Raw genomic sequence first — 26,705 nt, 5'->3', positions numbered from 1 at the left:
GATTGCAGACCTAAATGTAAGACACAAAACTATAAAACTCTAGAAGATAACATAGAAATAAAGTTATATGACCTTCAGTTTGGAGATGACTTTTTAGATGCAACACCAAAGGCATAATCCATGAAAGAAAGAATTCATAGACTTCATTAAAATTAAAAACTTCTGCTCTGTGAAATACAATGTGAAAAGAATGAGAAGAAAAGCCATAGACTTGGAGAAGATATTTTCAAAAGATATATCTGATAGAGAACTCATCCAAAATATGTCTTAAAAATTCTTAAAATTTAACAATAAGAAAACAACCCAACTTAAAAATGGGCCAAAAACCTTACTGAATTCTTCACAAAAGAAGATATACAGATACAGATGGCAAATAAGCGTATGAAAAGAACATCATATGTCATCAGGGAAATGAAAATTAAAACAGCAAGGTATCACTACACGCCCCATTCAAATGGCCCAAATCTGGAACACTGAAGCAGCAAATGCTGGCAAGGATCTAGAACAGGAACTCTCATACATTTCTGATGGGAATGTAACATCAGACGGACACTTTGGAAGATAGTTTGGTGGTTTCTTACCAAGCTGAACACATTCTTATTATATGATCCAGCAATCACACTCCTTGGTGTTAACCCAAATGAACTGAAAATTATGTCCACACAAAAAACTTCACAGATGTTTATAGTAGCTTTATTCATAATTGCCAATATTTGGAAGCAACCCAGTTGATGTCCTTCAATGGGTGAATGGATAAATAAACTGAGGCATGTCTGGAGAATAGAATATTATTCAGCGCTAAAAAGAGATGAGCTATCACGTCATGAAAAGACCTGGAAATGCATAGTACTAAATGAGAAAAGCCACTCTGAAAAAGGTTACATATTGTATGATTCCAAATACATCAAATTCTGGAAAAAACCAAACTGTAGAGACAGTAAAAAAAATCAGCGGTTGCCAGGGGTTGGAGGAGTGGGGGAGGGAAGAATAGACAGAACACAGAGGATTTTCAGGGCAGTGAAACTACTCTGAATGATACCATAATGGTGGATATACATCATTATGCATTTGTCCAAACCCCACAGAATATACAACACCGAGAGTGAATCCTAATGTAAACTGTGGACTTTGGATGATTATGATAGGTCAATGTAGGTTCATCAACTGTAACAAATGTGCCACTCTGGTTGGGGATGTTGATAATGGGGGAGGCTATGCATGTTTCAGGGTAGGGAGTATATAGGTAATCTCTGTACCCTCCCCTTAATTTTGTTGTTAGCTTAAAACTACTCTAAAAATATGACATCTTAATAAAAAAAAATCAAGTGAGGTATCATGTGAGCAAAAACTAAGTAGTCAAGTGTTTAATAGAATTTGGTCTAGGCTTTTAACTTAATTAAATTAACGTTCTGAGAAATAATTGGTATACATCCCTTTGAACTACTCAGAAGTCCATCATTCTTTTGTTTGTTAAATTATTTTTAGCCCCAAACATTTAGAGAGATGGAAAATTTTCAGTGACCCAGATTTTAAGTGTGGAGAAAGAAATCTGATCCTAAAACCACTCCATTTGAGCCAAGACTGCAAACTGTTTCTGAAAGCTAAGTCAATGTTGATCAAAAGTTTTATTTTAAACTGTTCTATAATGACATCAATCAGCTGCATATTTATGTTATTATATTATGTTATGTTCAAAACATTTTAAAGCTGAATCTCAGAGTATTTTCTTCGTATGAGTTAGTGATTTATTTTTATTTCTAAGAACAGGAAACTGTTTGATTGATAAATACCAAAATGAGTCTTTTTTATATTCTAAAATACGGAATTACAACTAGACCATAAACAAGATGACAAACTTTCTTCCCCAAAGTAACATACACAATAACCTTTATAATTTTCTACACATTGATAATGTCACTCTGCACTGGGAGATTTGAGGAATACTCCCAATTTAGGAAGTTTGACAGAAAAGAGCAACTATATAATATACCTGAAGCTCTATTATTGACTGTTTAGTGATTTAAGTTTGAAAATAAAACCAGTTTTTGCCATACCTTTGGTTAAAATTTAGGAATTTGCTTTTATTGGGGCACCTGGGTGTCTCAGTCTGTTAAGTGTCTGACTTTGGCTCAGGTCATAATCTCACAGTTCATGGGTTCAAGCCCCACGTTGGGCTCTGTGCTGACAGTTCAGAGCCTGGAGCCTGCTTTGGATTCTGTGTCTCCTCTCTCTCTGTCCCTCTCCCACTTGTGCTCTGTCTCTGTCTCTCTCTCTCAAAAATAAAAAAATAAACATTAAAGTTTTTTAAATTAAAAAAAAACAAAAAAAAACGAATTTGCTATTAAAAATTCCCAACTTGTTTCAAGAAGCATTATGCCTTGATCAGTATGTGGTTTATGTTTATTAATTCTATTATATGCCAGCTTTAATAAATTAAATGTACAAGAAAGTATGTGATCTTTTATATAAACTTAAAGGCACATATGCATTAACTTCAACCTCACAGTTAATTCTCATTTTATCAGTGGCTCCCACTTATCTTCTGGTACTAGAATTAATTCACTCATTCCATTATATTATACTCATCGCACACTGTGGTAGGGAGAGTGTAGGTGTGCAATTGGAGGTCTAAGCCTTAGCTTCAGTTACTGTACCTCTAAATAGGGACAATAAGGGGTGTCTGGGTGGCTCAGTCGTTTGAGTGACTGACTCTTGATTTCAGCTCAGGTCATGATCTTATGGGTGTGTGGGAATGAGGCCTGTGTCTGGCTCTGTGCTGACAGAGTGGAGCCTGCTTGAGATTCTCTCTCTCTCTCTCTCTCTCTCTCTCTCTCTGCCCCTCCCCCCCACTCATACACATGCACACACGTGTGCTCTCAAATAGATAAACATTTAAAAGTAAATAAATAGAGATAATAATAACTAACTGTTAGGGCTGTTACCAGGCTTAGCTGATATTTTATGTGGACCACATGGGATAATTTAATGTGAGTACAACACATTTATACCCAAGAAATGTTAATTCCCTGCTAAATAGTTTAAAGAACAGAAGGACTTCACACCAGCAATGAGTCTTCTCTAAGGATTTAGCTAAATTCATTTGTTGGGTGTGTGTGTGTGTGTGTGTGTGTGTGTGTGTGTGTGTGTGTGTGTGTGTGTAAGGATTTGGAGGTGTACATAATTACTAATTTTAGTAAACTGATCCTATCTATCAGGAGGGGCTAGTTGCTAACTAGCTTCTAAGAGACTTCTCAGCGGGCCCGAAGATTATGTGAAGGAGACTCTACTAACAGGATTATGCGAAGTTCTCAGTTTCTGTGACCATTGCCATCGGGGTAGCAGATGCTAGTTTGGGGCTTAATACGAAATAGCAACTGTATACACCGTGTCAGTTGGTCTTCCTCAAATACAAAACTGTTCCAAGTGAGCCCAGTAAAAGTAAAGTTTACCTACCCGTTTCCAGAGCCCAAGACCATTTCATGCATACAAGACCAACATCTTGTCATTGTGACTCACTGTAGCCTGTACCTCGTCATGAGCCATTTCAACTGCTACTTTATGAACTTTAGGTGAGCCAGAGGTTCCTATCCTGGACTTCTTGGCAGAAGGTAACTCCACAGGAAGAAAGAGAAAATAATCCTTCAATCTAAAAATGAGCTTCCATATACCATGATTTGGTTGCTATAAACTCTCAATCTGTATTAGATTCAGTACTCAGTGGCAAAATAACATACCTTTGAGTCATTTTGGGGAAAAAAATACATGTATATGTGTTTAAGTATACGTATATATCTAAATTAATACTAATTTAGTTAACATCTGAATATCATGCTTGAATTCACTACCTAAAATTTGTGGGCCCACAAGTCAGTCATAACATCTCTCAGGGTTTGTATGAAGGTCCAATAAGATAATCTGCACATAGGCCTTCTTTACATTAAATAATTTTATTACAACTTTAAGTTATTATTGTTGAAGACACATCCACATCAACCTAAATTCACAAGCATATATTTAGTATAGCTAGGGAAATATAAAGAATTTAGGAAATTTGATTTCATTATAAAACATACAGCCTAAAATAATTAACTGTCAGTCCCTTCAGTTGAAAATTTAATTTGGCTATAGTAAAAAGTATGGCTTTAATAAAACCTTCTTCCGGTAGACATTTGTTCCAATTTGAATATAGACTTTCCAAACAAAAACTCCTAACAGATTTTGGAAGTATACCCTTTCATTTCTATTTTTTTCTGGGGTGGGGGAGAGGAGAGAGAAGTTGAGAGAGGGAGAGAAGAGAATCCCAAGCAGGCCTCGTACTGTCAGTGCACAGAGCCCAACGAGGGGCTCGATCTCACCAACTGCGAGATCATAACCTGAGCCAAAAGCAAGAGTTGGATGTTTAACCAACTGAGCCACCCAGGCACCCCACCTGTCTGGTTCTTTTTGAGGTAAAAAATTAATACCCCCGTATTTTTGAAACTTCTCTTATAATAAACGTGAAAAATGTCTGCTCTATTAGAAAACATATTCTCATTCAGCTCTTCTAAGATAATGCTTGTAAATTTATTTCGCTATGTCTATGTAACTATTGAGCAATTAAAAAAAACAACAACCCAGTATTGCTTCCAACTTTTCTTGCAAAAAAGCTAACATACTCAGGATGTCTGCTTGATTATCTCAGTGGGCACAACTTTAGACATTTAGAAAATCTTCCTGTCTGCCTGAAAACCTTTCAAAGAATATTCGAAAAATCCTTTCCTTTTGCCTAGAAAGCATTTTCTGCAGATACGCTCAGTTCTCATAAGCTATTCTTATAAAAAAAAAAAGAACAAAAAAAAAAAAAAAAAAAGAAGCACAAACTCTGTAAAACTTCCTCCAGACTTTGAGATTTGTAAGATTTGGATTTCACTATAACTTATGTCAAAACTAAGCACTAAAACCTAAGTGCAAACCTCCAAAAATATACCCTTTGTAAGAAACTTGACAGCCTTTCTTTAAATTAAGAAGCGATCATGTGCTTTCAATTAGTAATGTGTAAGTGTGCCAATACATTTGTAAAATTATTTTTTTGCACAAAGTAGTTCATGTTTACTATAGAAAATAGAAAATATAAATAACCCCAAAATTAAAATCCTCCATAATGCCATCAACGTCTCAGATTTTCTTCTGGGCAGAAATAGAAATACCTGTGTATTATTTCTCAAATGGTGTCATGATATATGTATCTTTGTGTGCTGCTTTTCCACGTTACAGCATATCATGAAGGTTGCCTTGTGCAATATAGGTTGGTCTTTACCTTCATTTTTAACAGCTGCACAATATTCTGTGGAGAAGATATACAATTTATGGCCCCACAGTAGTAAAAATTTCAATTGTTCCCAATGCTTTGTTGTTTTATATAAACAGTCCTGCAATAAACATCCCAACACATATGTCTTTGCTTATTTGTCCAATTATTTCCTGAGGGAAATTTCCTGGAAACATAATTGCTGGGTCAGAATTTAAATATTCTTAAAGCATTTGATATATCTTGCCAAATCCTCCTCCAAAAAGTTGAACAAATTTACATTTCCATCAGTAAAGTATGAGATTGTCTATACCCAAAACCCCCACTGAGCTCATTCCTCTTAAGACTCACCAATTGGCTGCTGAAAAAAAAGTTCTAATAAGCCTAAACGTTCACATACTTGCTGGCAAAACAAAGCAATACATTTTTAAAGCAGACGCTTCCTTCTTTTAAATTCTGCCAACTTTTAGAAATGCTATTTATATTTATTTTTTCCTTAACTTTTTCCTGTAGCAATATTTTTTAATGAAATAGGGAAAGAAATTTTTTCCTCTTTTTTCCCTGCTCTGTAAATAAGGATTTGCCCAAGGTAAGAATATAAGTGCCAGTTAAAAACTATGGAGAGACTGACAATCCAATTTCCTCAGAAATCTAGGTATTTTCTCCCATGTCAAAGCTAGCAGTGGGTTAACATGTCACTGACCCAAAGTTCACTGCCACCATTCACTGGTGAGTAATGAATCCTGCGAATTAATGCCAAAATGTGAGTTGGCATGGGGTGCCTGGGTGGCTCGTTCGGTTAAGTGTCCGACTTCGGCTCAGGTCATGATCTCACGGTCCGTGAGTTCGAGCCCCGCGTCAGGCTCTGTGCTGACAGCTCAGAGCCTGGAGCCTGCTTCAGATTCTGTGTCTCCCTCCTCTCTCTGCCCCTCCCCTGTTCATGCTCTGTCTCTCTCTGTCTCAAAAATAAATAAACGTTAAAAAAAATTAAAAACAAAAACAAAATGTGACTTGGCTTAGGCGGATATTTCCACCCACCCATCCATCCATCCATCCACTGATCTAGTCATTAATAAATATATATTAAACTTGTACATCAGACAAAGTAGCATGGGGTAGGTTTATGTATTCATTCATATTCATATTCAACAGATAATTATCAAGCAACTGCTCCACGCCAAAGACTATTTGAAGCATTTGGTATCAGCTTTGAACAAGACAACAAGATGCATGCTCTTCAAACTGAATTTAGCATTTACGCATGTTGAAAATATTCTATAGACCAGAAACCTTTCCTTAGTTTGAAAGCTTTTTATTTTTTTTTTACTTCCTATCATTAAAATTCTGCAATGCTTTTTTTTTCTCTACATGAAAAATAGTTTCTAATATGGTTTCAGAGTCTCATTTTCTCCAGAACCTGCTAGTTTTATCAAGCATTTCACCCAAAATACTATTTCTTCTTGTCAAATATTTGGCATGATTTGGGGGTAATGTTCCATGACAGCTGAATGAGTGTGCACTATCAAAATGCATTCTTTCCTCCATCTCTATAATTAAATTTAAAATTAACATGCTGCTGTCTCATGCTGCATTCTGTTGCACTTGCCTCAATTTCCCTTGGTTACGAAGCCTATTGGTTATGAATATGTATTAGCGTTTGCTGTCAACCCTTGTGAACATCTTCTGGAGCAGAAGATTAGATATGCTATTTCAAAACAGATGCATCAGTTTAAATCATCGTCTGCTATGTTCACCTACCAACTTTCATGAGAGACTGAACAGCACAACAGGAGACACTAGTCTGCCAGCCAAGGTTCATATTGCCTTTTTTTTTTTTTTTTTTTTTTTGGCTTACTTCAGTGAATTTTAGTTTTAATTTTCATTTACAGGATGATATCAATGATTCGAGGGCTCACGAGTCTGGACAGAATTAAAATTTTGTGACTAACAAAGACACAGGTAAATGGATGCCTAAAAGTACCAACTACTTCTGCCCAACCAAACTCTGCACTTCATATCCTCTTTCCAGAAAACTAATCTCCCAACCTGCATTTACCTGCCTGTGTGATGCCCTTCCCTCAGGTGGCGGCTTTGACTTTACTTCCTCCAAGAAGCCTTCCAGGAGGCCCTTCCCCAATGTGAGCCGTATGCTCTCCCAGTTCTGTTCTTTCCTCAGAGCACGGAGTGATTACAGAGCAACTGCAAGTTTACTTGTTGGCATATACCCTTCTGTGAAGGAAGGTCAGGGTCTAAGTGCTTTTCAAATCCCACAGGGTAGACATTCAATAAATACCTGTTGCAAGAATGAGATAATGGATGAAAATATTTTTACCGTCCTCTTCCATATTGCAGAAGAGATGCTCATCTGTTTTACCAGTAACAGCAAATTTCAGAAGGAGATCATAGTAATAAACAATGGTCAAGTTATAGGAAAATACTGTGTAAAATAATGTTGGAAAATTCGAAACAATTCTAAACGAAGTTTAGGGTTGTCCACCATGAGAAAAGGGACGGAAATGGATATCAGAAGACACTGAGCAATGTTCTGGCTTTGCCCACAAGTCAAATGGAGCTGGACAAAAACAAATCCCTTTGTTTTAGATTTTTGTTTCCTCTCATGTAAAATGAAGGCAATAAAATAGGTCTCCACAGTCTGTCTCTTAATGTTAAAACTCAGCGAAAGGAAGCTGGTGGAGAAACATTACTTAGTAGAAGCTCGAAGTATTTATAAAAGGTGTCACTTTTAAATTCAGCATTGCTTAAATTCAGCGTTGTTAGATACACATTTAGGAGAGTACCATGGAATTTTTAGGTTATTAGATATGCTGACATTTTAATGACATTTATCTTTGCTCTGAATTACAATATAGATAAGGTGCCCACAAGTCATCTGCTATGCTTGTCCTGCTACAAGTAAGATTCTATTTTTCCGTGATTGAGACCTCAATACATATTGAAACACAGACATTTTTCATTTTAGAATATGATTTGCACGGTTCTGCAACTTTCCTTTTTCCACTGAACAGTAAATCCTGACAATTTCATATGCTTGCCTTATTCTTTTTAATAGCTGAGTAGTAGGAGTATACTGTCATTTCCTTATCTATTCATTTATTGACAAATATTTGGGCCATTTTAAATAGTCCATCTTACTGACAATATTAAAATGAATTACAATGAATATTCTTGTACATAGATTTTTTTTATGCATGTCATAATTCATTTAGGATAGCTTATAGAATTGGAATTGCTCATTCAAAAAGTACACATTGGATACATTTTACATTTGATATGTTCTGGAAAACGGCCTACCAAAAAAGCTTTGACAATTCAGTCTTAATAATAGTACCCATTTCCCTGATTCTTTGCCAACAATATATATTGGTAATCTTTGCCAAGCTGATGAATGAAAAAAGATGTCTTCTTTTTTTATTTGCATTTCAAATCAAATTCCTAGTGAATTTGAATATCTTTTCACATGATTAGGAGCTATTTGTGTGGCATTTTGTCCTTGAATGCATAAAATATGTAGACATAGTTATGAAGAATAGAACTATATGTGATATGGGGATGTGCATTTATGGGCAGAAATGAATAAAAAATACACTGGAAAGATGCAACACAAGAGTAGTTAACTTGGGGCAGAGCAGTGGCTGAGGGTGGGCCGTGGTAAGAGGGCAATTTCACGTGTGACTCAACTTTTTACAATGAGAATAATGTTTTCCTCCTACCTTTGTTTTAATAATAAAGGGACTGTTAAATAGGAATCATAAAAATGAATGAAATTGTATTTCACTGGCTATACTTTCATTTTCTGTTTGCTTCTCTCCTTTCAACTTCCAGGAAATAACCTTGCTTCTTTGTTTATCGTATCCACTCCAGTTTCTCTACCTCCTTGAAAAAATTCCCTAAGATCTGTCTTAGACACTCTGCTCTCTTCTCCAGATATCTCATCTGCATCCATAGTGTCCACCCTCTGGGATCGATTGATGTCGCACTGACTTCTCTCTGCCTGCCTGATCCTTCGACTTGGTTTTAAATAACAGCATTGTACTTAGGGCATATGCAATTAAAACAACAAAAAGAACATACAGAAAGCTACAAAAAGAGGTGAACAGAAACCTGGGAAGGTGATAACCCAGCCTTGATGGTGAGAGAAGACTTTCTTGAGAGAGAAGTACATAAATATGAAGTATGAGTATGAGTTTGCTGGGAAATTGTGGGGGAGGGGGCAGGAATATTCCAAGCTGACACCAGCATTTGATAGGCCCTAAAATAGCAATACTGTTAAATCATTCAAATAACTAAAATATGACCAGCATGACTTAAATAATTTGGGTAATATTACAGTGCTGGATAATTTTGTGACTGATATGTTGGAACCATAAATCTAGACTAACTACCTATGGGGAGGTGGAAAGGGATCGGATGAGGAGATAAGGATTCCCCTGAAAGGAATAGATGTTACGTATTCTTTACCATCCCAGGGAAGGAATATAGAAAAATAGGTCTGAGACTAGAGTGAAGGAAAATATTTTCTGGCCTCCAGGCTCTATTTTCTGAAGAAAAATATTTTCTTCAACCTCCAGGTAGGTTTACAGAAAGAGTAACCTCTTTGCCATATAAATGTAACCAGAAACGAGGAAATGGAACAAATTAGTAGGATACCATGAGAAGGGTAGCAAAACAGCATTGCCCGATAGGACTGTCTGCAATGATAAAAACATTCTATAAACTTAATTATCCAATATGATAGCTATTAACCACTTGTGGCTACTGAGTACTTTAAATATGGCTGGTGCTTGTGAAGAACTGAACCTTTCATTTTATTAAATTCTTCTTTTTAAAATTTTCACCTTAATTTAAATAACCACCTGGGGCTCATGGCCACCATATTGGACAACGCAGGTCTGGAGCAATGTGGCAACCTGGCCTCAGAAGTGTTGAGAGAATTAGAGAACATGTGCACATGTGGAAGGGGAAGGAGTAGAGGAAAACAGTGTCCCTGATAGTCCTCAGCAGAGAATGTCAGTGCCCAAAGAGTCCAGATTTAATGGGGGTCATATATCCATGAAATGGTGGTAAGACACGATGAGGGGGGAAAAGACCCTGAGGTGCTTGTGGAAGTGTGAAGCAGAGGCTTGGGAAAAAGTTGGAAATCACCAAGGGACAATCCAGAGACTTCCTGGGGTGGTAGGTTGTGTTATCACTGAGTGTAATATACTTGGTAATGAATGACAAATGTGCAGTAATGGCACACATTATAGTTCTTCGGTTGCCTATTTTGTTTTTCTTTTTTAATTCTCAAGAAAATTGAAAAAGTAGGCCGTGCCCTTGGTCTACAGGTCTGGCTAAGTTGATGCACCACAAATGAATAGCAACAGGCACTGTACTGTCTCTCTCTCACCTTTATAACAAGTTTCTTGGTTGCCTTCTCTGCTCCAATCCTGGCCAAAGCTCAAGGTTAAAATATTTGTTCACCTAAAGCATTCTTCACCACCCTCTTTGACCCGGATCAATTTTTATAAGCACCTGCTCCAAAAGCACACAGAGAAATGGGAAAGTGTATGATGCTGTTAGAACTCATCACAAAATTCGGCACAAAGTCAGCAGTGTTTAAGAAGGCCGATTTTTCATGTGTGTTGACAAACAACTTTACTTGCTTTTGTTTTGGTGATGACATTGTTTGCTAGCCTCAACCACGAATTCTAGCAAGTCAAACAAAACCTCCAAAGAATGTCAGTCATTTCCAATTGTACCAGCTGCAGTGGTGGATTTGCTTTGTGTTATTATTACCTTAATGTTGGGTTAGCGGTAGGGGAGACCCCCCCTGAGCTTCACTGATTTCCTGCTGCCACCAAAAATGGGTTTTTTGATTCCACGAAGAGAGTTGAGGTAAGAAATGCTCTGATCTACTGCCTTTGTTTAGCAGGTCATGAATTGACTGAGGCTGCTGAATGTACAACGTACTATATAACAGAGTTCTAGATTAAGCTTTACCTGTTTACCTTCTCATAAGCCTCCATTGAGATGCCTTTATTTTATTTATTTTTTTTTTAATTTTATTTTATGTTTATTTATTTTTGAGAGAGAGAGAGAGAGAGAGAGAGAGAGAGTGTGAGCAGGCGAGGGGCAAAGAGAGAGAGACACACACACAGAATCCAAAACAGGCTCCAGGCTCTGAGCTGTCAGCACAGAGCCCAACATGGGGCTCAAACCTATGAACCATGGGATCATGACCTGGGCTCGAGTCAGATGCTTAGCTGACTGAGCCACCTAGGCGCCCCATAGATGTCTTTAGAAAGGAAAAAAATAATAATAAAGTACTAAATTATTCTTATTTTTCCTTTTTTTCTTCCACCTTTTCTCTGCATTGATTTTATTATTATTTGCTGATTGTACGTTAATCCCAAGTTACGAGGGCTGAGCGCCTATGTTATTAACTTAACGTGGTTGTTTTGTTAACCAAGTCCTTATCCTATCAGATTCCTGTTCCTTACAACAACATCCCACAAGGTTGCCTTGTGGCCAGTGGGAGCTGTGCCATACAATGGGCTGGAAAGTTGACAATCTGTCCCTGGGTCCTGGCTCTGCCCCATGAGGTAATTCAATTAAATATTTTTGCGCTTCATTCTTCTTGTGTGTAAATGGGAAATAAAAATGTCTACCCTGCCTACATTCCAGGCTGGTGAGAGGATCAAATAACATGATGCCTATAGAAGTGCTTTATAAAATCTTATCATACTTGAAAGATATTAAATTTTTATTCATCATTTTCACCTCCACTGATTTCCAGGAAGAGTTTTAGTTCAGTTACAATGAAGGTACATAGGTGGTTAGACCATTAAAGCAAAGATAAAAGAACAGGGGTCATATAATGAAAATAGCAGATAGCTGTTCCAGAAAAATCTACATTAAGAAGAGCGGTATTAATTGAACACTAAATTCAAGCCTGACAATTAAGGCAAAACACAAAACATCGTTAGGCACATGAACTCTCCTTAATCTATGAAAGGAAGCATGTTGGTTTATTAGGAGAGACAGAACTTTTTCTACCATCAAACTCTAAGGATTGGGGATGAGACTGTTTTCTGGGCACAACCTGTGTACATAACCTGTGTTCCAGCTGCCCTTGCAGTTGGGGTGTGTCCGGGATCCATGAAAACCTTCCACATGTGACCCTTCTTGCTCTCACTCCTGCTACTAGCTTGATGCGTGGCAATCACAAATGGTGAGAGATGGAAGGAGCCCGGGCACCTGAATCCTTACCTGGAGCTGCCCACCAATTAGAAATATCTACTTCCTAATTTATATGAGCAAGAAATAAACCTCTAACGTGTATGAGCTATTATATATTTTACAGTGTGCACACGCTATGAAAATATAAATTGTCCAATGTGGAACTTTACTGGATAACATAATATAGAGTTTTTAACTATCAGTTTTACCTAAATTTTTTTTTAATGATCTTCCTGAACTGTCTCCTATTTTGTCAGAGATAAGCAAAATCTAATAGTTGTAAGGAAAGGGAATGAAACAAAGATGGGGGTTTTATTTGTGTTTAGGATAGTAATGCCTGGAGTGGAAAAGAAAGAAGCAAGAGACAAGAATTCTTCTGGAACATGAGATATGTCCAAAAAGGCCTGTCCATTTGGGGACCTTAATAGTGAAGATACAATGAGCAATGAAAAGGCTGAGAGAAGACTGGGGCCTTATGGAACAGGGAGAAATCTTGACGGATTAGAAAGAAGGACAAATAGGGGTGCCTGGGTGGCTCAGTCAGTTTAGTGTTTGACTTCAGCTCAGGTCATGATCTCATGGTTCGTGAGTTCGAGCCCCACGTTGGGCTCTGTGCTGACAGCTCAGAGCCTGGAGCCTGCTTCAGATTCTGTGTCTCCCTCTCTCTCTGCTCCACCCCTGCTTGTGCTCTGTCTCTCAAAAATGAATAAATGTTAAAAAAAAAAAAAAGACAAAGAAAAAAATAATTAAAAAAAAAAAAGGACAAATAAAGCAAAGGTAGGAAAGACCTAATCCGTCTTTCCATATTCCCTTAGAGTCTACACTGCCTGGTAGGATCTCAGAGCCTTCAGCTTTGTCCTGTCGGAACAAGGAAGCATCATTCATAGGCTCAGCTGTAGAATCTGTCTATAGGCAGACTCTTGCGAATTTTATAAAGACGACCAAGAATAAGGATAACATAAATTCTGTGGATTTAATCGTTTTATTACATCTCAAGCACAATTTTCAGGAACTGTGGAATTGCCTTCTGAACTTCTCTGATGTTTTGAGACTAAGTTAGCACAAGTGTACTGTGCACATTCCATTTATCCCCGAGATAGGTTTGTTCTGAGAACCTCCCTGAACATCTCTGGGGATGTTAAAAATTCTACTAGGATTTTTGCTATGCTTTTCTCAATGTTTTATGCTTTGAGCATAAATAGCTCATCTTTTGCATGTGGTTTAGATTTCATTTCTAGCTATTTAAGCGAAAAATTTAGCAGGGCTGGGGCAAATAGCGGCATGGAATAGACAGGATAGGGCCAGTCCCTCATTCTGGGCCCACAACCTTGGCCAGAACAGAAGTTCCAGGAGATGATATACAGACACAGCTGCTGTCAGAGGTAGGTGGGGACCCAACCCAATGAGTCCAGCAGGGTGGGCAAACCATAGTCCAAGGCCAAACAGGCAGCAGGGCATCCAGGACCGAAGAACAGAAAGTCCTGGCGTGTAGAGGTCAACAATGTAGAATTCAAGGGAAGAAATACTCAGAAATTTACATAGCCAGACTCTGAAGAAACTCAATATATAACAGGTCTCAATGGGGCTTTTCCAAAATTCCATTTCCCTTGGACCATAATTTTCACTTATCTGCATTCCTCTAAAATCATCAAACCACAGCCATCTTTTTCTACATAATAGCTATAGCTTTTGAAGTATCTAAGAAAATGTAAAATATGGTGGACATCAAAATAATATGAATATCCAGAGACCATGTCATTTCTCTAAGCATTGCAAGTGCTACAGGGAAGTTTGAGTAACAACCATTTTACAATTCTTTGAAGAATACAAGTTTCATTCCATTCAGGTTGATATATGGCTTTTTGGACACCATCACTTGAAAGAAAATGAAATTTCTAGTACTTCTATCCAGGTAATTTCTTTGTTCTAAAGATGGGGATCGATTTAAAATAAAATACAATAAAATTAAAAAAAAATAAAGATGAGGATCAAGACATCAGTTAAAATCTTTTGAATTCTAATAAAATGTGAAATAAGAGGTGAAGAATGATGCCTTTGTGCACTTCTATGTGAATTTGTCTTTGCAACTCACTGCTTCCACTTCCTACAGCAACTAAAAGGAATGTAAAAGCATAGTTGTGTTATTCAAAGTTTAAATCCCTTTAGGAAATGTAGGAGTTAGAATCAGGAGAATGTTAGAGGCCATGTGATTCAGCGTCTACTCCCTGAATAATACCCATGTTAATTGAGCACTTACTCTGTGTCAAGCACTCTTCCAAGTATTTTTCAGATAACAGCTTATCTAATCTTCACCACAAATCTGTTGTCCCCCACGTTAGAAATAAAGGAAACCAAGGCCCAAAGGGTTAATTTGCACAAAGACATACTGTTAGAGGCAAAACTGGGATTTAAATCCAAGAAATCTGATAAAAGAGCTTGCGGTTAGTGACTCTGAGTCATTTATACCACCTTACAATACATGTAAGCATTACTTGCTTCATTCCTAAATGTTACTACTAAGATGTATACGGTGTGTATATTTCATTTGGAAATACACGTGAAACATTCAATATGCAATTCAAAGACCCAACTCCCCATTTTTCAATTAAGGATATGGACTTTATCTAATATCTGACAAATCTTCAGCCCCAAATAAGCAATCTGTGTACAAAAAAAAGAGGAGATAAAGAGATGTAGTGACAGAATCTTCGCATTTCCAAGAGCATGTCTTTAATGGTTGGACTACAAAATCACCACCTTTAGAGTTCCATGTTGCAGGACACTTAGGGCAATTTGTCCTTTTACAGCAATCTACACCTGTGGCCTGTGGGCCTAACGTTCATGACAGATGGACCGAACTCCAGTGAAATTATCAAGTGTATCATCCTTCTCTCAGTATCCATGCTGTGTTTAGAAATCAGACTGTCTCAAGGGCCTAACTTTTAGTCCTGTTGCACATTTGCCATTGGATTATTCCATTCTGTGTCTGTTGAGTCTGTGAAAAATGGACAGACTTCATTTTCTCTGAAAAGTGTATATGCAAAGCTCAATTTCTTTTTTTTTTTTAAACTGTCATTAGATTTTCTATGTTCATGCAAGCTCCAATTGCAATCTCTTCTCTCTCAGTAATACCTGCTTTTCCAACTGGTAATTTCAAGATAAGTGATCCAATCTTTGAAACATTTAAAGTTAAAAAAAAAAAAAATCTTGAGACTGATTATCCTGTTCCATTGGCTTCACTCCAGGCTGATCAGTGGTTGAAGAGAACACCCACTCCCACCCTTCGGCAGCAGTTTCATGCTTGAACACATCAACTTCAGGATGTCGACTCTCCTAACAGACCCTAGAATTCAGATTCTTTGTGTCCTAGCAGAACAAACCACCATATTTCTGTTCATGGCGGAGTCAAAGCTGTCATGATCTGGAGTTACGTTTTTCTGAATGTTCTCAAGCTGTCAAAATGTTTGCTATGTCTATCAAAATATGCCAGATCCATTTGGGGCATTGGACATGAGCAACACTGAAATTTTTCAGGCAAATGGGGTTGGATGAATAGCAAATATATGACAATTAAAATGAGGAAAGTGTAGGGCAGAGCATGTCTTTCCTACTAAATATGATGGATTATATTATAAAGAAATGATTGATATAATTGGGACATTAATTTATCATTATAGGTAGAATCTAACTGGTTATGCAAAACAGGGTACAGCAGACTTTTCCAGTAGTTAGCAACTCTTTTGGGGGGAGAAAGCTGAAGATTAAAATTTATGCCAATTACAGGCTGATATAATTGTTACATTTCATCATGCTTTATTAATTTCAAGGTGGTATTCCAAAATATTGCATGTCTGTCTCAAATTAATGTGGATACTCCCAAGCACCCTCAGAGGATCTTCTGAAGTCCTGAGAACATATTTTAGCAAATATAATGAAGTAGAAAGGAGGAAGGCTCATGTCTACCTAAATTCCACAGCACGAAAGAGCACTTCTTCGCACTCACATGAGAAACTAAAAATCATTTTGACGTATGTGGGTTACAATGCACAGCTGCAGAATTCCAAATTAATTAGCTAAGATAGAAGGAACTTATTTATTTATAGTTAAAATTCCTAAGGTCTATTTCATATGTAGAATTAAAATGAAAACTTTACATTTTGTGTCGATTGGCATTGTTCCAATAATTACCAAAAAAGTGGGAGACTGTTGCTCACATAGATCCTGGGACAATTAAGTGCCCCCCCCCCCCAAAATGGAGTCACTTGGAGTGAAGCAGGGGAGAATGTTTACAAACTGCTTATTTGCATTTCCAGACTTCCTAAGGACAGTTGTGCTGGGAGTCACCTTGGTCCCCACTCACAACCATAACCTTTAGGTTTCCAAAACTATGGTGATCTCTAAGAAAAATTTTGTCCAAGAATTAATCCTTCCTTGATGGCAAGGATATTCAACAGCGGCAATTTTGAACTAAATCATATTTTTTGGCCCACAGAACTGAGGACTAACGTTACTCTGGCGTGAAATCCAAGCCTGATCAGTTCTTTTCAATTCCCTGTTTGTTTTTAATGTTTATTTACTTTTGAAAGAGAGAGACCGTGTGAGCAGGGGAGGGGCAGAGAGAAAGGGAGACACAGAATCCAAAGCAGGCTCCAGGCTGTCAGCACATAGCCAGACGAGGGGCTCCAACTCATGAACCACTAGATCTGAGCCCAAGTCAGACACTTAACCATCGAAGGTCTTAACCATTAAATACATAAACAATTTTAAGGGAAAAATCTGTTTCATCCTTGTCTTCATGAACAACTTAAACCCTCCAGTAATTAAGATTAAGGCTTACCTCAAAAGCACTCTGTATTTTGAGAAAGTCGCCCACACAGAGCTGGTTTTCAAGCAGGGCAGGGTGGTGGTCTTCATCTGTGGCCACACTTCCTGTTCCCCTGGGGCTCTTTGACCCCAGCTGTGGCCCCTTGTTCAACTCAAGTGCATTCTGGTAACTCATAATGGCTTCACCTCTTTTCAGCTGCCTTCAACTCTGTCTATACTTTTTTTTTTTTTAATTCAACAGGTGCCTTTGAAAACAAACCCAATTTAGCAACAGAATTCCAAAATGAAAGCACATTTCAAGACAACAATTAGGAGACAAAATGTTCAAGCCAAAATGTTCAAGGTAGGGAGTAAAAGCCCTCAACCCCCACATGTCTTTAATTCCACAGTTTACTTTCAAAATCTACAATCGAATCCTTTTAAAACACCCCTCCTTATATTGTTTAATCTGGCTTGATTAAAAATGGATAAAGCTTCCCCCCATGTTTATACCAACCAATACAGAACGCAGCTTGTAAATCTCCTTTGAAACGCATTAAAAAAAGCAATTTCTCAGAACTTCTTTGGCTAACCTTGCTTCCGTTAGCATGTCAGGGGTTTAAACTCCATTTTCTTGTGTGACTTGCCCCTGCAAGACTTCTGTCCCAACGGAGGCCTTGCCTCCGAAGGCCACTTTATCAGCAATGTGCAATTCTTTGTTTCATCTGCTCCTGCTTGCCTTTGTGTGTTTCCTGGCAACCAAAGTGAAGCCAACTACAACTTTACCTAACCCTCCCGCTCCCCACCCCCGCCCACACAACTAATTACTGACCTCAAGGTTTCAATGCGTGATGTAAATGTTTTTTTTTTTTTAAAGGACACTTCAGCTACCTCCTTTTCTATTTTATTTTTTTTAAATTTTTTTTTAACGTTTTATTTATTTTTGAGACAGGGAGAGACAGAGCATGAACAGGGGAGGGTCAGAGAGAGGGAGACGCAGAATCCTGAAACAGGCTCCAGGCTCCGAGCTGCCAGCACAGAGTCCGACGCAGGGCTGGAACTCACGGACCGCGAGATCGTGACCGGAGCCGAAGTCGGCTGCTTAACCGACTGAGCCACCCAGGCGGCCCTTATTTTATTTTTTTAATGTTTATTCATTTTTGAGAAAGAGAGACAGAGCATGAGTGGGGGAGGGGCAGAGAGAGAGGGAACCAAGGAATCCAAAGCAGGCTCCAGGCTCTGAGCTGTCAGTACAGAGTCCAGCATGGGGCTCAAACCCGCAGACTTTGAGATCATGACCTGAGCTGAAGTCAGAAGCTTAACCGACTGAGCCACCCAGGCACTGCTCATCTCCCTCCTTTGTAATTAAACTTCATTGCTCTATTATTTACAAGCAAGTTTTATAAATATATATTTCTATGAAGCATGTTATATATTATGAAATAATAAGATTAGCCAAAGAAAAGAGAATGACATTCTGGAATTTTATGTTTTCCATATAGGAAACCTTTTATTCTTAATTAATAAGAATCCATTCCTATCTTCTCTTTGTCTTAGTTTTATGTATCTAAAATGGGGATGTTCATCAATTCATTGAACAGAAGGGGGGAAACCACAGCATCACATGATAAGCTTTGTAATAAAACCACTTACAGTATCATCACTGGTTCAGCTACCATTAAAGAAAGGGGAAAAAAAGAAGTATTTTTGAGTATTTTGAGTATTTACCATATGCTAGGCACTACACCAAGCATTTTGCATTCTTTTGCTTGCTTAGCTTTACAACAACCCTGCAAAGCAGACAAGATAGACAAAATCACTCTTCCCCACTTTACAGGTGAAGAGAAAAAGAAAATGCCAAAAGCCACAAGAGATAAGGTATGAAATACGGGGGATGGCTCCCAGGCTTCAGAGACTGCGCCGTAGATGGATGTCCTCTCTGCACCTTTCGTTCACCTTTGCAAAACTGAAAAGTCGTCACTCGGTATTTTCTCAAGTCTCTTCCAGCTCTATCATTTCTATGAGCTGGTGTTCACAAGGCTATGGTGATACACAGTACGTTCCGAAGAACACAGAGAAAGAAGCGTCCTGAAGGCATTCCTACACCAGTTTTAGAGGGGAAAAATATCATTCATGCATCCATTTAATTCATCTAGCTCTCTGTCCACTGTTCATTCCAAAGACCATTTATTAAGAACCTACTGTATGTCATGTCCTGAATTGGATCTGGTCCCTGCACCTGAGGGAGTTTTATAGGCTTGTAGGAGCAATTACCTGGCTAGTTCATCTTTCATGCCAATCCCAACCTCTTGCTGTTTCTGGTGCTGTGTTGAGAAAGATTCTGAAGTCATATCTAGGCTCAGAGGAAAGGAGTGGCATTAGAGATTACAGATGTGTATCAAGGGCACAGAAGGGCAAAGGGGGGGCGTGTTTACCCCAGGTTGGCCTTTCCTGATTTAGACCTTCACGTAAGCTAGGAAAATGTTTTTAAGCCCTAATATTATAAATTCCCCTAAGCTGTCTCAATAGGAACAAAATAGTTCTTTTTGCTATCCTAATTAGAAAACTAATAATAGTTTGGATCAGCTGGATCAGTCTCATAAATGTTTGTAAAATATTTTATAGTGATGTTCTGGAGAGTTGGGCTTTATCCAGGAAGAGTCACTAATGAGGGAAGGCTGAGGAAACAGAAAAACCATTCTCTGAAGCTGCACCGGGAGAGGTAGGTACCCCACTGGCTAACAATGCAAAATTCTCTAATTATTCTTAGACAAACTGCCTGGCCTACTTAGCTGCCATCAAGATGCAGCTCTAAACGTTTTCATTAGTCAAAACAGGAAAGTATAACGAGCAGCTAATAAATTACCGCAGAAGTTAATCAATCGACACCGTTTGGTTAGGTAAAATTACGGCGTGGGAAATAATTCTTGATCGTCAAGGCTTAAATGGCTTTAACCTTCTTTGTAACTGTGTGGTTAATTTTCAGGTTAAACTTCCACAGCACTGTAAAATCCATAACTAGCCTCTTGACTCCGCTGAAATTTACCTTCTTGCTTGCCGGGAATCAATTATGATTGTGTGAAAACCTGCCCCAGGCCCCCTCCAATACCGGGCTCTGTGGGCGAACGCGCAGTGATGAAGACAGTCTGTGCTCTCAAGGAGTGGACGTTTGAGTCAGGAGAGAAGGCTGGTGAGCTAGGGGACACCTGCTCCCCTTCCCTGTAGGGACCCGCCAACACTCGCCAGCCCCGTGGAGCGCTCACACGTGAAAGGGTAGAGCAAACGGAAGCATCCACTGGCCTGTGCTTCCTTTGGAACCTTGGGACTGAATCATTCTCCCCACTGAACACGCTCTCCTAAGTGTGCTTACATGACTCCCCCGGTCCAGCCCATAATTTATACCCACCAGTGTACATGTGGGCCTCGCCTTTCCTCCAATCCCCCTTCCTTAGTTTGCCCTCCCCTCACACTGAAGCCTATCCTTACCGACATTCTTCATCTTTGCCTAGAATTCTCCCTGCACCTCCTCATTTTGACAGAAACCAGCTTTCCCTTACCAACCCAGTTTTCCACCAGACTATCCCACGTGAAGGCTGTCCCAGTCCCCGTGGCACGGGAACAGCAGAAGGGTGTCTTCTCCTGGTATCCTTGTTTCTTGAACCCATGCCTTCCCAACATGGCCCAGCGGCCAAACACCCCACAGCTCAGTTTAAATACAACCTCCTGCCAGAGCCCGAGGGAAAGCACTAGGCTTGCCTTCTGCAACTTTTAAGTCCTCAATAAATATTAGCTTCTTTTCTTCCTTGTTCCCGATCCTCCCCGTTTGAATTAATTACTCCTTCCACTCTGCAACCACAGCATTTTGTTTATACTTTAAGCACAGCACTTTTTCTTTCTGCCTTGCAGTATAATTAGTTGCCTGTGTATCTCTGTCTCCTACTACATTAACTCTCTAAGAACAAGGATGATACCTCGTTAATGCTCGAGACTTACATTGCCAACACAGAGCTTCGCATAAGCCACACAGCAGTACAGCAATGTGTGCTCATTTGTAAAATGGGATGGGCAGAAAGTGAACTTCACCCATAGCTCTGAGATGTCAGGGAAGGATCCTGGGATTGGGTGACACTGAATCAGAAACAGAAGCAAAATTCCATGAAAAATAAAATGAGTGAGGGAAACAAAAGATTGAATCTTCAAAGCACTTAGAATAAACCAGGTAAGTGCTTTTGCAACAAAGCATTTTTTATACATACAGTTTCTGTGTAAGATGGAAATGTGTCGCAACCCTATTCCATCCCAGACACTGCTCTAGGTGCCAGAAAAGCAACAATGAATGAGACACACGCACCGTTGCTCAGAGACACAAATAATAGTAAAAGGTTGGTTTTAAATTAATCCTATCTTTGGAGAAAGCAGGTCTTCAGTGAACTCTTAGGCAATATAATGTTTGCCTCTTGATCTGCTGAACAATGTCCATAGTAACAAAACCATATTTTCATAATAGCATTTCTCAGACTGTTCAAGTATTTAAACACTGAGAAGTCACACAATAATGATATCCTAAAAGAACTAAATATATAATTTTGCAATAAATTGCATGTTATAAATTTATAATTTGGCAGTGGCAGCCAAATTAAAAAATATGTGGAAGTGAAAGGTAAAATTAAGAACATTCTAATTATTGACAAGTATTTCTACCACTTGAAAAGGTGCATTCTACCACTGTGCTTTTCTTGTGTCAGTAGACACATAGGATCCACTGAAAGGATATTGAAAATCACTGCTTAAAAATATTCTCAGGTTCAATGTTTTTATGCAAATTTGAATGGGTGTTTCCAACAGCTAATCACTTTTGAGTACCTCTTTGGTTTAACAAACCCTTCTCCTTGAAATGCGTCCGTGCCCAAAGTACATGTGGGCTGGCTGTCTGCACAGCTTTCACTGGGGAGCCACTTTCTGGGCAATTACTCTGAACTAGGTTACCAAATTCCTTTATGTTACCTCTCTCAAAGGACACTGCATTTTATTCTACAAGGAGCTTTAGAACAGTTTATCAAAGTCACCTTGATATCGAACACTTGCATCCATGTATAGAACCACTAACACATAGTCATAAAATCATTGCCATGAAAGGAGTGACTGGAAATCCAGTAAACATTTATTGATTTTCTCTTTGAAGAAAGACAGAAAGCAAGTAGGTTGAAAATGAAAAATTATTGAGTTCCAACGACTGTTAGGCACTTTCACAAATGTTATTTTATTTAAGCCTCATTATACACCTGCAAGATACTTAATATTTTCCTTTTTTTTTTCTTAATGATGGAACTGAACAAGATTAAGTATCTTGCCCAACCTTACACAACTTATAAATTGCAAAATGTAATAATACCACGATATGGTCTCTGCTAACACTTCACATCGATTATTTCATTTAATTTACTTTGATATCCTTTGATATGGGCACTATTATGGTCATCATCTTATAGATGGATAAGCTGAGACTTAGATGGATTAAATAACTTACCTAAGATCACCCAGCAAAGAAGTAGAGAAGTTGGAATTGAAAACCCAGATCCTTTTATGTGTTCCATAGTATAAAGCCATGTGCAGAGAAATCTGTTAAACACCAGGGTGATTTCAAATCCAGTTTGAAAGCTGAGAGGTATAAGAAGGGAGGAGATGGAAAGCATATACTAGGTAATGAAGTCAAAGGAGTTTAGAATTTGGAGTCAGAATACCAGGGTCACATCTTGGTTCTCTCACTTTCGGACCCTATGATCTTGAGGAAACTGAGTATTAACTCAAAATAAAGATAGCAATATTGTTTATCTCAGAATTGTTTTAAGGTTACAAAGAGATAATATGGTCAAAGCTATATATAAATCATAAATTCTGCACATGAATTAGCATTAATATCGGTACATAGTCAGAGGAAGTCAAAGTCCCTGCAATTTCAGGGAGACCAGGTAGGAGGGATTGGAATATTGTAACTGGAAGACAGAATGAAGGAAAATTATCCACAGTATGGTATTTTGTATTGAAGCTGACATTCTATAATCATTTTCATTGCTTCTAGGAAGTTCTTACATCTAAATTAATCCCAGAGAGAACAATGGCATACCAATTTTTTCGAGATTAGTTATTAAATGTAATTATTGTGTGTGTGTGTGTGGGGTTGGTTATCACTTTGAAAAACATTTTCTGCCTTAGGATTGCTAATGGCAACTATCAAAGTTTTCTCTAAGAAGACTTCGTCTATCTGGCACTGTCTGAATCTATTTTTAATAATAACAGAAATAACTTTTTCCCATAACCAAAGCAGTATAACAACTGTCTGTCATAACATGACCTTCTTAGACTATTTGAATGCCTGAATCCCCAGCATTAGATGTTTTATTTATAAAGCATTAAAAACTTTATTCTAGAAGCAAAGTGCATTTTAATTCAGTCTGAATGCCCTGAGTGGTTCAGCGTCAGGCAAGATACTATATATACATGTACATGTACGTGTACGTGTACATATACATATACATACACATATACAACAGAGACAGAAACAGAGATTGAGAGAGGAGACATGTAAGAGTGTAAGACTGCGAGCTTCTCCTTAAGTTACCTCAAGGGAGGACCATGGGCAGCCACAGTGCTTTGGGTGGGCACTGATCACTAACTGGGGTGGCAGAGGCAAAATGTGGAGATAAAAGTACCTCCAAAAGGGATAAAATACTATGGGACAAGAGATCCAAGGTCAGAGTCAGGAAAGCTGGATTTTCATGCAGTCCTCACCATATCCATGTAACTCTGGACATATATTTTCTTTGGGCTTCAGTTTCTACAGTCATAAGTGGAGAGAATAATTCCTACATGACCACTTCAAACACCTGCTTTGACATTCAAATGAGGTCTGAAAATACAAGACAGCTTATGTTACCATGCTTATTATGTATATTATGTATAAACTAATGTAAAATGTAAATATAATCATTATAATAATATATTTATTAGGTACCTAGCACAGCTAGCTAGCTTGGCACATAGTAAGCATCAAATAAATATTTATTGAACGAATGTGTTCTTTAAATGTTTATTTAATTTTGAGAGAGAGAGAGAGAGCACGCAAGCAAGGGAAGGGCAGAGGAGGGGTGGGCAGAGAGGATCCAAAGTGGGCTCCACGCTGTCAGCAGAGAGCCCAATGTGGGGCTTGAACTCATGAACCATGAGATCGTGACCTGAGCCAAAGTCAGATGCTTAACTGAATGAGCCACCCCAGTGCCCCAAATGAATGTTTAATAAATAAAAAGGAGCTCAAAGAAAAAGGAATGGTCATATAATATATATATTATTTTATGTATATCATAATATATATCATATATTTCATATTATGAATCATATATTCATAATGTATATTATATATTTCATATATTCTTTTTTCCTGTGCCAATCTTCCACTGATCACACACACAAAGAAACAAAAAAAATCCAAACTACTATGAAAAATGCTGCCATTTTACCTTTGTTTACTCTAAGAAATTCTGTCTAGGAAAGCAAAGGGGAAAAAGGCAATAAAAAGGAATTCAAAACTTATAGCAAAGTTCTGAGACAAACTGTACTTTAAAAGATTGAAAGCTGTGAGCCTGAGAGAGAACGATGCCTCAATAAATATTTCCCACAGAACACAATGCTCCCAAACATGGTGCTCTGATGAAGAGCCCTAAGGACCAAGGGGCTCTATTTCTCTGCGGCAGGAGCAGCGATAGTCAAATTAATACCGGAAGGACACTCCTAAATCAAGCTGTTCCAAGTGTGCTCACAGAGAAGTCATCTTACAAAATGCAGATGGAGTTTTGCAATCATTGCCTAGACCAAATACTGTCAGAGAAAATGGATCTTAATTTACTCAACATATTTTGATGTTGTAATTTTCAAGATTCATTTTTGCCAATGTCTGAAAAACATGAGGTCCTTTAAAGACAAGCTTTACAAATATACTCTTGAATGAGGCAGGGAGTTACATGTGTGTTGAGCAGATGATGGGAGTGCTGATTATGTGTGTTCATGGTCACCTCAGGTGTGAGTGTCTGTGTGTGTGTGTGTGTGTGTGTGTGTGCGCGTGTGGTGTGGTGGAGGCCACTTAGCTCAGGGAAGAGTTCATGCCCCCTTTTGGGAAAGTACAAAGATGGTAATGGTCTGGCAGATAAATGTACCAAGCAGGATGCTACATTTAGAGAAGTGAGTCAGGTCTCAACTAAGAGAAAAAAAAAATGATGTAAATTTATGACAATAACCAGCTGCATGAACTTGGGGAAGTTACTCAACTTCTCTGGTTTCAGAATCTTCATGAGTAGAATTAGAAGACTAAATCACATGATCTGTAAAACTCCCCTCCAGTACTTAGTTTTAAAAAGGGGGAGAGGGTGAAGTATAAGAATGCTCTATAGGGGCTTCCCCCCCCCCCCCCACCAAAAAAAAAAAAAAAAAAAGATGCTATGTTCTAGGTGGTATTACTGCATTCATACTGGCAGTAAGTACTTTTTTTTTTTTTTTTTTTTTTTTTTTTTCCGATGCTGAACCCTGAACTACCAGGAACTCTTGTTACATTGCCAGTGGAGATTTTAACACTTAATGGCAAGTGGATTCTTTGAAAAGAATAAAATTGAAATGTAGTTCTTTTTTCGCTTAGTCGTTCCTTTTCATACATTGATACTATGTGACAAGCATAGCGTTCAGCACTGGTGATATAAAGTGACAAAGCCAAACTGGTCCTGTCTCTAGTAGGGTGAGATAAATAAGTACAGGATTATCCTACAGTGCTATACTCAATAATAATGATCTTCTATAACAGCTATCAACACACACATACATAGATATTATTGCACTATTCTTACAGTTAATGTAGTTTTGAAATGTTTTCAAGCTAAAAGTTAACAGTGAAAATTCCAGAATTTGAGCTCAAGCAGGTGAAGCACCACTGATGTCCTGCTGAGTTTATGAGGACAAGCCTCCCTCATGGAAGCCACTGGCTCTGGGGTCAGTTCAGCTTTTATATCCAGGAGTCACACAGCACCCCTCCTCGCCACCCAGGTACCCATGACAGTGCCCATTCTCCAGTGGAGTCTGCATCTCATAATATTGCTTGTTTCTCATAGTATTGGCTATTGAGTATAAACATTTGCAACAGTGAAGCATTGGTGATTGAACAGTTTCCTTAGTTGGATTCTCCTTATAATTCCTGGAATTAATGTGGAGAGAGCAAGTTTACAAAAGGTCAGATACCAAGGCATCTCTGAGGCTCAGAAAGGCTACTAAAGGACCCATTAACATTTTCCTCCTAGCTATCTTGCCAGCAATTTGGGTTTCCTATCCAACATCCCCT

General features: G+C 38.3%; 1 protein-coding gene across 1 annotated transcript in view; it reads right to left on the bottom strand.

Moving 5' to 3' along the window:
• Positions 1-18,098, bottom strand: part of WDR49 (WD repeat domain 49) — a 145,848-nt gene extending 127,750 nt beyond the window's left edge. Inside the window, exon 1 of the mRNA XM_081790111.1 lies at positions 17,364-18,098. Coding sequence (XP_081646237.1) covers positions 17,364-17,525 — 162 coding nt within the window. The 5' untranslated portion in view covers positions 17,526-18,098. The remainder of the gene's footprint in view (positions 1-17,363) is intronic.
• Between the last annotated feature and the right edge of the window lie 8,607 nt (positions 18,099-26,705).

Source organism: Panthera onca, chromosome C2 (assembly GCF_046562875.1).
Source record: "Panthera onca isolate mPanOnc1 chromosome C2, mPanOnc1 haplotype 2, whole genome shotgun sequence".
NCBI classification, from domain to species: Eukaryota; Metazoa; Chordata; class Mammalia; order Carnivora; family Felidae; genus Panthera; species Panthera onca.
This window is presented reverse-complemented; position numbering and strand designations above follow the sequence as displayed.